We start from the raw sequence: 10,171 nt of genomic DNA, 5'->3' as shown, positions 1-10,171 counted from the left end.
CCTGCTGGCATTACGTAAAACCCACCGACCACAGGGCAATCATTGGCGCGAGCCTCATCGGTGCAAGGCACACGCAATGCACACACGCAGGAAGTGCATCCTCTAACGCACGTCGACGAACGCGTGCATGCGCGCGCGCGCTTGAATGTACTTCCACACCCGACCTTCCACGTGTTGGCACAACGAGAAGAATCGGCGATCGAGTAGGCACGAAACCCCACCACCCGGCCACCCGGTTTAAGGGTGGGGAAAATTGTGGCCAAGCCACACCACTACACGCTTATATATAGCTACGATCCAGCCGCATAAGATCGTACTCAGTCAGCCACCGTAGATCGAAGCGAACCGTACTTTGCGCGCTCCGTCCGAGTTTCCGAACCGTTTGTAGCGTAAAAGCTAGCGAGGAACCCGCGGAATCAGCCCTTGGCAGCGTGTGAAGCGCACCTGTGGAGTAGTTAAACATATTAGTGTGCAACCAGCGAAGTTCACCGTGCACCGTGACATCTTGTGCCAGTAGTTAGTCACCTGAAAATGGTCACGAAAAGGAGTGCTACCATCGTCTGGTGTTGCCTGGCATTGCTGCTTCCATCCTGCAGTGGACTTGCCAAATCGGAGGCCAAACCCGAAGGTCAGTGTTACGTGTGGATGTGGCGGGTCCAGGTTCAGGAAAGCTAGTGGAAATAGTCAGTGATAAAAAACAAAAAGTTAAAGCCGCTAGTGCGTCATACGTTTGATGCACGAGATCCGTGTCTCGAGATGAGTCATGGCGGAGAAAAGCTGCCCGTCGCTTTGTTGAGACAGAAAGCCGACGAATAACGGGGAAAAACGTGTTCGACGTTTTCACAACCCGCAAAAGCTTCTTCGATCCGCATATGGGTCCACGTTATTCTGTTCTGGTCAGGTGGTTCCCGAGTGGGTTAGAGAATTGGGTGATGTGGACGCAGGGGAGAAAAAGAGCATCCACTGGAACCGGTTTTATGTATACGGCTTGCCGCTTGTGTATTTGTGGCACATGGTATGCTTTTGCGCCCCCTCCCTGTTGAGGGTGCATTCGTTCTGACAGTTCTTTGATGAAATTTTGTTGCATGAAATTGTCGAATAGAGAATGTTTTTTTTTGAATTATTTTATCTCGTTAGTAAAGCTTTTGTAGAACGAATAACTGGAAGCAGTTTAAAAAGATCAACCATGATCACAGTGCATACATTCATCGGTCGAAGAATTCAACTCACTGTAGCACAATGGAAAGAAATGATTAAATGTTGCTCTACAAGTCATTCGTTTTCTATACAGAAGTTTTGCGCCTCTAATCAAATTTAAATCTAACCGGCTTCCGTTGATAGGCAAATATTCGCAATAAGCTTGAACTATATTTATGCATCCATCCATTCTGTTTCTAACTAATCATGCGTATTTGTCCCTTGCGTTCCCTTTTAGAGAGCCTCTTCGAGCAGGATCTAGGCGATCAGTTTAAGATCGATGCGTCCACACAAGGCCTACAAAAGGTTAATCTGCGATGCGGTGCAGACTCGATGCGCATCGAGCTGAAGACGGAAGAGGACTTCCAGGGCGTGATGTACACGCGGGGTAGCTACTATAAGCAGACTAAACCGTGCTTCGTCAAGCCAGAACGTGCCGGTCGAACGCTCGAGATGAAGTTCAATCTAGACCAGTGCCAAACGGTTAACAACGGTGAGGTGTACTCTAACATCGTTGTCGTCCAGCACGATCCTGACATCGTCACGCCCGGTGATGCCGCGTTCGCCGTAGAATGTGACTTCCGTAAGCCGCGAGGAGTGACTGTGAGCTCGGAGATTCAGGCCCGCGATAGGTAATTATGAAGGCTCTCGCAGGACGCGAGGCAAGAGCTCCTGTTGCAGAAATGGGTTCGAAGGGAGGGATTGTATTGTATCATAGTAGTTAGCTCCGCGTTTCCCGCATGGTTCCCGTTCAATGTAATCCGCCCGCAGTGCGACGAACAAATCTACACCATTCATTTTTGTTTCATTTTCCCCATGAACACACGCGCACGAAACATTTCAAATGATGCACGCACGCGCACCACACGCAGCGAGGATCCGCCGGCACCGTCGTCACGCATTACGCTGACCAGTCCGGATCCGTCGGCAAACACTCAGACACCGAACGAACACAACTCCGTGCACAGCGCTTCCGGCACGGTCACGTTCGTGCCGAGTCGCTTCCGGAATGGGTCTCAGCTTCCGGAGCAACGGGTCCGCGGGACGGTCGAAACGGTTGAAATGCCATTGCACACAACAACCACCACCACACAACACCAAGAGCGGGATCACGAGGAGCTGTGAGGACATACAGGACACACACGCACACACAAACGCGCTGGTGATAGGTGGCAACACAAATGAGAAGGAATTTCAAACGTCGTATTGTGTCTTGAAAGTTCAGAAACTTTCAGAAGAAAAAAAATGCTTCCACTCAAAAACACCCTTGCCAGATGGATGGATCCACTGCATATCCTCACCTTCCCTAATCCTGACCCATTTCTTATCTCGCCGCAGCCTGGACACGGTGAAAGCTAACGCGACTGCTTCCTACCCACCCACCGATTGATACTTCAATCGATCTCTCCTACTAACGGTTAAGTTTCCTGCTATTCCCGGCCTACCAGCCATCGACGTAACATGTTCCTTTCGATCCCGGAATGCTTTATCTGGCTAGAACTGAAAAATCTCGACAGTACACTTACCTGCGAGTTTGGTGTGCAAAGTTTCCACACACGAGGCAGGAACTTAGTGCGCTGAGAGTAGATAATTTAAGGAGATGGTTGTCTTCACTGGCTGCTACCGCTTCAACGCGTTCACTGTTCTAAGTGATCGATGGGGTAGAGAAGATGTTGGCAATAAAAGTGATGTAAAAATGTGTTGTTTTTAAATCATGAGTTTTAAAGTGCTACAAAATAACCTGATGACAGTACGATATTAAAAAAAAAAACATGCTTACTTGACATAGCACCAAAAACTCGTAATTTTTTTTTTTTCAAAAGCCGTGGTCATCATGATCGAATACTTCAAAGCATACGGCACGTGTTTATATGAGCTATCTTTTTAATTTTTTACCGCGACTTAACTTTTCATTATTTCTTTTTCATCTTAGCGAAACAACGTAACTTTCTTTTACTTCTATATAGTGTAACTCTTCTTCAACACACACACACATACACACCTTCTGGTCGGGTTTTGTCGCAGGCTATTGCTGCTAACCTCAATATTAATGCTGATTGGCAAGCATTCCCTGCCACACACTGGAAGAGAAAAGCATTCAATGTACACAAGCAGATGCACTCTTATCGCATCAGCAACCCATTTCGCACACGAACACTTTCCCGAGGGAAGGATTGCTCCTCGTTTTTATCACCAAAATTACGTTGCATAGCTTGATTCATTCTCACTAATATTACAACTGCTTCCAAGCACTTCTCATTTCTTGTTTTTGGTTGCGAATGTATCGTTCCTCTGAGCATGCATGCTGTCCCAGCTTCACGCCAAGATGACGTGTTTAATTTTCGCTGTAAATAGAGCCATAAATCAATCAGTAGAACATAAACGATACGAAGCATTCGAAACGCACCGTAGGCAACGAACCGTCGCATTCAAAAGCTAACAATGCTTAAACTTCCATACACGATATTGCATCGGTCCATCTTTGCGCTTTGGAGGATCTTTTACGTTCCATTGCTATAGCGCAATAGTATATCTCTATTTGTGTATAGCTAACATTTCTAGATTTCATTTTTCTTGCCTAGTCTTCCTATCTATTCACAAATGTTACGTGTGTGTGTGTGTATTTTCCCATTTGCACTTGTAGCCAGTGTTATTTGTTTGCTATGCCTTTTCTATACTTTTTGTTTTCCAATCTTTCGCCTGCTATACACTATATCGTTTTAAATTACTATGAAATAAGTTTGGTTTTTCATTCCACTGCTCCGCCGCGGTGCTATCTTAGTTTGAATCAATCACTACTTCAATTTATTTCGTTAACTGTGCCCCATGGCAAAATTAATGTTAAAATCAATTACTTAAGTCGCATTAGGTGTTCTCATCTAGCATTCTCTCTTCACATCAGTTTGCATAATCATCGGAATTACTCAAATATTTGCCATAAAGTACCGACGCAATTCAATTTTCCACTGCGTCCCAGTAATCCATAGAGTAAAACAAAACGTACCTAATTCCATGTTCATACAGATACATATTAAAAAGCTGGTCTCGGAAACAATGACTAATCGGGAAAATAATAATCTATAGAAAACTGTAATGAGATAACCTGCAGACAATGCGTTCCGCTCCGTCTTGGCTTTCTGTCCCACAGTCGCGTACTTTTGCTATTTCTTTCTTTCGCAGATTTAATAGTGTGTTCCAATAGTGTTCTCTACTAGAGATAAGCGATTATTGTAATGGAAAAAGTACTTGAACAAGACTCTAGCCCAAGCGAATAGATTTTGACCGTTGCAAAAACATCTCTGTTTGAGTAGTTGTAGCTGCAATGGCGCCGATCTCTAGCCGGTGCTCGTCCTACTGCACAGCTGAAGCTTTTTTGATTGCCATTCTGGCTATTTGTTTGTACTTACAACTACACCCCACAAGTATCCATCCATTATCGGCACACAGCCACGACCCCTAGCCATTAAACCGCTCTAAGCCGTTCAAGCTTTCAAGTTCTCATTCGCCAACTCGTCGGAATCGCCCATTGCTTTTTCCACTACAATTGGAAACCCATGGCGGTCCGATATCACACGCACGCAAAAAAGGTGGCGACACAAGCGCACTGCGGGCGGAGTAGAGGATAAAGTCGAACTCACCCCCGATCTGCTCCGACCCGAACCTGGAACGTTCGCAATGGCTGCCCTACTTACTCACTAACTAATCCCACCTCCCGCTGGACGGCCTGCAGCGGGACATCGGTGGCGAGCATTTCTTGCGCCACGGGAGAGTCATTGGCACTGCTGCGATCGACCGGTGTGGATGCCGAATCTTCCGGCTCCTCCTTGGCCTCCTCTGCCAACTCCTCTGCGGCCAGCTCCGGGACGGACTCGACGCATTCGTCCGAGCGCTGCTCCGTCTCGGCATCTGCATCGTCCTTTGCATCCGGCGTTGTGACGGTTTCAGTCTTGTGAGCTTCATCCCCGGCAACCGTCAACTCCGCTGACGCCATCTCTTCCTCGGTGGTTTCCTTCTCTTCCTCGATGCTTTCGTTGCTACTGTCGCGCTTGGTGCCCTGCAGTTTGCTGCTGCTGCCCGGAGCTCCCACCCCTTTCAGAAGCTTCGGATCGGTGGCACGGAGTGACTCAGAATCACCGATACCGTCGCCACTGGGTCGCAGCACCAGGTAAAGCAAGATGTCCGACAACGAGATGATACCAATCACCTTCTTTACCTCATCCACAACCACCAGTCGGTGCACCTCAACGCGCACGATGCGCTCCATGATGGTGTAAAGCGTTTCGTCCAGCGTACAGTGGTGCACCCCTTCGAACCAGGCGTTTCGATGTTCGTTTGCCTTCTTCAGTGACACGTCCAAATCGTTGTACGTCTTTTCGGCAGCCAAATTCTACAACAAACAACGCAAGGAAAGGGAATAAGTTGTTTCGTTCACAGCAAACCAAGAGGGCCGAAGGGCCAATGTCGACTCACAATGACATCGAACTTGGCGTAGATGTCCGTTAGGCGTCCCTCACCATCTACCATCGGCAGCGCGGACACGCGCCTATCGACGAACTTGTGCAGCGCTGTGATGATGCTGGTGTCCTCTGTAGCCGTTTCGATGTTGTTATAACTGCCGATGCGAATCTCTCGCAAGGTCTTCTGCATATACGATGGCTTTGGTAGTTCATTTATCTACAAACAAAAAAACGGCTCAATGAATAAACAACCATTAGAGGTCGACGAACACAGTGCACTTACATATAAAAATAGGAATCTAAGTATCCTCTTGTGAGTCAGTATGTACAGGACGTTGCCAGTAATCGGATCGATCACTGGCAGCCGATGGATGCGGTTGTGCACCAGCATCTTGATGGCATCATACAGCGACGCGTCTGGGCCGATGCTAACCAGCTTCTTTACATCTTCCTGAAGCACCTCTGTATAGGAAGAGAAACGAAAGGAACAAGCGTTAGTTGCAAACAGGAACAAATGCAATCGACATCAACGATTAAATCAGTCATCTTCTTGAACTACTCACTTCGCCAAGTGTCTAGCTTGTGCTCCTCGAGTTCGTCCATCGACGCATTCGGGGATTTGTAATACATTTTTAGAATCTTGATGAAATCGGTGATCGTGAGCATGCCAACGAACTCCTGGCGCTTTGAATCCCACAGCGGGGCCGCACGAACTCCGTTGTAGACGAGCGCGTAGAACGCCTTCTTCACTAGCAGCTGCGTATCGAACACGACCAGCTTGGCCGAGGTCGGCACCAGATCGTAGCACTTATGAAATCGGAAGAACTTGACGAAAATCTGTGACTCATCTTCCTCTGTAAATGATCGAAATGCAGAAAAAAATTAACACTTGTTAGTTCCGAGCGAAATACGCTTTGAAAATGTGATAAAATAATGTGACCAACTAAACATGGCCTTCAGTAGTGGAAAATTAAAAGAAGAAAGAACCCTCTAGTCGTCGATGGCAGCAGACCTTTCTTAAGCAACTCCGCCAGGTGCTGCTTCCAGGCGCTCGACACCGCCTCAAACTCCTTTATGCTCTCCAACGGGTACGTTTCGGTGTTGAAGAAATCGTGATAGCCGGCCCCCAGAACCAGCCGGCCGGCGTAGTTCGAGTAGAAGTGCAGCGTGGGCCATGGCTCTCGGCTGGCAAACCAACGCCGCCTGCAGCCATAGTTGATGCCTTTCTTATGGTTACTAATTTTTTTAAAGTTTGGATTCACATAACACACTATACCGCGCGTGGAATTGACGAACAAAAGAATCACCCGAATGGGAAACGGGAGTGTAATAAAGAGAAAACCATTAGGCCAATACTAGTTTAAACCCTCCAGATCGAGATCCCTCTATAGCCAACACAGATGTCGGATTTGTTTTAGTGTGCTTAATGAGGAAGCCGTTTTATGAAAGAACTCCTGACAGTCATATTGGTTACAGTCGGCAAGGAGTTAGGTTCCGAAAAGTGATTATAAATCGAATCTGCCACGGCGGGATAAGACAGTTTTGCTTTTTTGTGCATGCGGTAAAGACGTCCGTAGTTGTTCGTCGTATAAATTATCCAAATGAAAGCAAAGACACCCTTCCCCGCAGCTGTTGATTGCACGTCATAGCTTTCATGCTGTTACATGGAGATAGTGCCAGGATGAACGAAAAGCAAAGGGTTTGGTGTGTTGAGCATCATTATGGAATACTTTCAGATTTTATTCGCAATGCCCCCACTGCTGCCTCCTGGTTCTGCACAGGAGGTTAAGCAGCAGCTACTGCTCTGTGTGAGGCTGCTGGCACTCGAGCAAGCGGAACTGGTGAAGTTTGACGCGATGCTGTCGTTACGCTGACTTTGCTCGGTATCGAAGCTGATACCACTCCCGAAGCCACTGAGGCTACTCCAACTCCCGATACCGGGGTCCATCGCCGTTAGCACTACTATAGTACATTAGCTTCACTCTGGATAACGAATTTGGTTGTTACCATCATAAGCTTCCGTTGATTGATTAATACAAATACACCATATACGCAGGAAAGGTACGCTAGTGTACTACATGATACAAGGAGTTTGACAAGCACACGTGATGCAACAAAAATGGGACAACTTTTACTATACGATTCAATTAAATACAAAATAAAATCTGTTCATTATGCTCTTTAAAAACAAAGCTGAAGCTAGCTCATCAATTTTTTTCAATCCATAAAGCTTAGACTAGATTATTTTCGTTGACACTACTATCTGCTTAATTATTTTCCACCTCAACGCACAAGGACATCAGCATGTGCAGAATGCAGGGTGATGTTTGAGATTTTGCACACAGCTGACCCTAATTGATGGCGTCTAATGAATGTCCGATTCGTTTCCAATTTACATCCCATATTCCGCGCATGGCAAAAGCAACGACACAAAAATACTACTTCCAACCCTGAGTTACTGCAAGCAATGTTTTACTAGCTTGTTGACGGGATATGGCCATTCTCCCAAAACCAAAAACCATTCCCAACCCAATGTTGCCCTTTTGGTTGTAAAGACGTTTTCAAAAAATATTCGCTTGAGATCGTTCGCAGCGATCTTCCGAGAGGAAAAGCAACGGAAAACCGCACTTGAGCGCCCGTAGATCACCATAAAGGTTCCTTTTCGGTGTGTCGGTGGTGCCACCATCATCTCATTCTTTGCTTTGATCCGCGCGTTTATGGGCCACACGGGGATCAAATAATTAGCGATGGTATGCACCACACGCCACACACTCACATCATGCTTTAAACGCCTTCCCATCCCATGTCTAGACGAAGTCCAATGTGCGGAACGCCGGTCAATCTGACCGAGTAAGGGGGATAAAAATATCATTCGGTAAGCACTTCTGACATGCCTTCCCCAACATGTTTGGTTTTCAGCAACCATCTTAACCGAGTGGTACCGACAATCAGCTGCAAGGGCTGATAAAGGTAGGCACGCTCTATCGGTGTGAGTTCTTTGTGATAGCCGTATGTAACGTTACGAGAAGTTAATATAAACCCAAACCTCATCACATATTGCTGCTGCTGAACACTTGCAGACTGAACGACAATAATCAAACTGTACCGACGACGCCATCTCGCAGAATACTGCTATAATTAACCATTCACTATCACTGTCAACGCTTAAAGCAAAGGTTGAGGCCGTGCCCCTTCTAAGTGACTCTGCCCGTGTATGCAGAGAGGACATTAGGGCGTTCCTTTTTCGCAGCAGGATACGCAGTTTTCCATCCACAATCGCCGAAATAGCCAATCAACGAGTGACGTCACAGAGGACGAAAAACCAAAACCGAAGAGAAACAGTGAGCAGAAGACCCCGACCAACCGGTGTTGTTTCTAACATTGGCGTCATATGGAAAACGCTGTTTGTGTTTTTGGGGGCAGCGAGAGAAAGATCGATACAAACGATAATTTTCCAACTTCCGTACGCCTTGCCGCTCTATGTTGGCTTTGTTTTACACGCACAAACACCCATACACACCCACGACAGCGCCACACACAGCGAGGACGTGTGTAAATGATTTCCAATATTTTCGTACGTGCTATTTTTAACATCAATCATGCGGTGAATGGTATAAGGAACACATGTACGGCGGCCCAAAGCATAAACCTGTTTTTTTTTGCTTCTTGGGTTCTATCTAACAAGGCAATATCTAACATTTTAAACTAACAGTGCAAGTTGGGACAGAGCTAGAGCACTATACGTTGTCTACGTAGCGTTAGTTTTGTGAACATTACAATATCACGCACGCAGCATACAGCAAACAATTTGGAGTGGATATATTTTTTATTATTTGCATGAATAACATTCTCTAGACGGACGGGTTAGATTACGCGTAGCAGTCGTTTTCGATTCAACAGCTCCGTTATGTTCACTTATTTGTGTAGAAAAGGCGTATCATAATTTCGATAATATTTACACAACGATCACGGTACGCAACAAGTAGTATACGACGCTCGTATAAGCGCGTGTAAAAGAACGCACGACACGTTATGCTCGGCTTTAGACCTAATCGAACCCAAATCGGAACGGCAGATCCCCAACAGGAAGGATTGCGACCAGCGAATGGAATGGAAAATTGAGCGCCTTCACGAGTAAAACCACGGATCCACTTCGAAAACGAACTTCCGCACCACAGTTAAGCGTTCGAGTTCACCAAATAAACCAACGCGCAACAGGCCCGAGGAGGAGCAAATGATCTTATTTTTGCGATTTTTTTTTGCGGTGCAGATACAACACTCCCAACATTCACCGAACAACTAATCCGTGCTGTACCGGTCCTGGCTGCTTCAGCTGCGCTTCCGCTGACGACAGCAAACGTTGCTTTGGCCCATCGCAGCGGGAACAGTGACCATGCGCAAGCATTTTCTTGGCTCAAACGAACGACCCTTCTTCTACGTGACATATACGCGAGGAAAAGCGAGGGTTGGGGTGTGAGATCTCGCCCCGATCTTGACCGATCTTGACCGAATGTTCA

General features: G+C 46.6%; 2 protein-coding genes across 2 annotated transcripts in view; one reads left to right on the top strand and one right to left on the bottom strand.

Moving 5' to 3' along the window:
* Window positions 1–531: 531 nt before the first annotated feature.
* On the top strand, window positions 532–2,506 carry LOC128732159 (uncharacterized). The gene is made up of 3 exons (XM_053825332.1): window positions 532–628; window positions 1,436–1,829; window positions 2,070–2,506. Exons 1-3 carry the CDS (start codon window positions 532–534, stop codon window positions 2,320–2,322), a joined length of 744 nt encoding a protein of 247 aa, XP_053681307.1. The 3' UTR covers window positions 2,323–2,506.
* Window positions 2,507–2,991: 485 nt separating this feature from the next.
* Window positions 2,992–10,171, bottom strand: part of LOC128731649 (uncharacterized) — a 43,912-nt gene continuing 36,732 nt past the window's right edge. The window contains exons 8-11 of the mRNA XM_053824781.1: window positions 6,218–6,508; window positions 5,938–6,116; window positions 5,668–5,871; window positions 2,992–5,584 (exon numbers count right to left, since the gene is read on the bottom strand). Coding sequence (XP_053680756.1) covers window positions 4,886–5,584; window positions 5,668–5,871; window positions 5,938–6,116; window positions 6,218–6,508 — 1,373 coding nt within the window. The 3' untranslated portion in view covers window positions 2,992–4,885. The remainder of the gene's footprint in view (window positions 5,585–5,667; window positions 5,872–5,937; window positions 6,117–6,217; window positions 6,509–10,171) is intronic.

The sequence above is a fragment of the Anopheles nili genome, chromosome 2, assembly GCF_943737925.1.
Source record: "Anopheles nili chromosome 2, idAnoNiliSN_F5_01, whole genome shotgun sequence".
Taxonomy (NCBI): domain Eukaryota; kingdom Metazoa; phylum Arthropoda; class Insecta; order Diptera; family Culicidae; genus Anopheles; species Anopheles nili.
Note: the sequence above shows the minus strand (reverse complement) of the source record. Positions and strands in the feature narration are given on the sequence as shown.

Excerpts from the sequence above, each read along its gene's own strand:
- LOC128732159 (XM_053825332.1), top strand. The coding sequence starts at position 532 with ATGGTCACGAAAAGGAGTGCTACCATCGTCTGGTGTTGCCTGGCATTG. Across the intron at positions 629-1,435 it reads ATCGGAGGCCAAACCCGAAG|AGAGCCTCTTCGAGCAGGAT; the intron begins GTCAGTGTTACG and ends GTTCCCTTTTAG. Across the intron at positions 1,830-2,069 it reads GAGATTCAGGCCCGCGATAG|CGAGGATCCGCCGGCACCGT; the intron begins GTAATTATGAAG and ends CACCACACGCAG.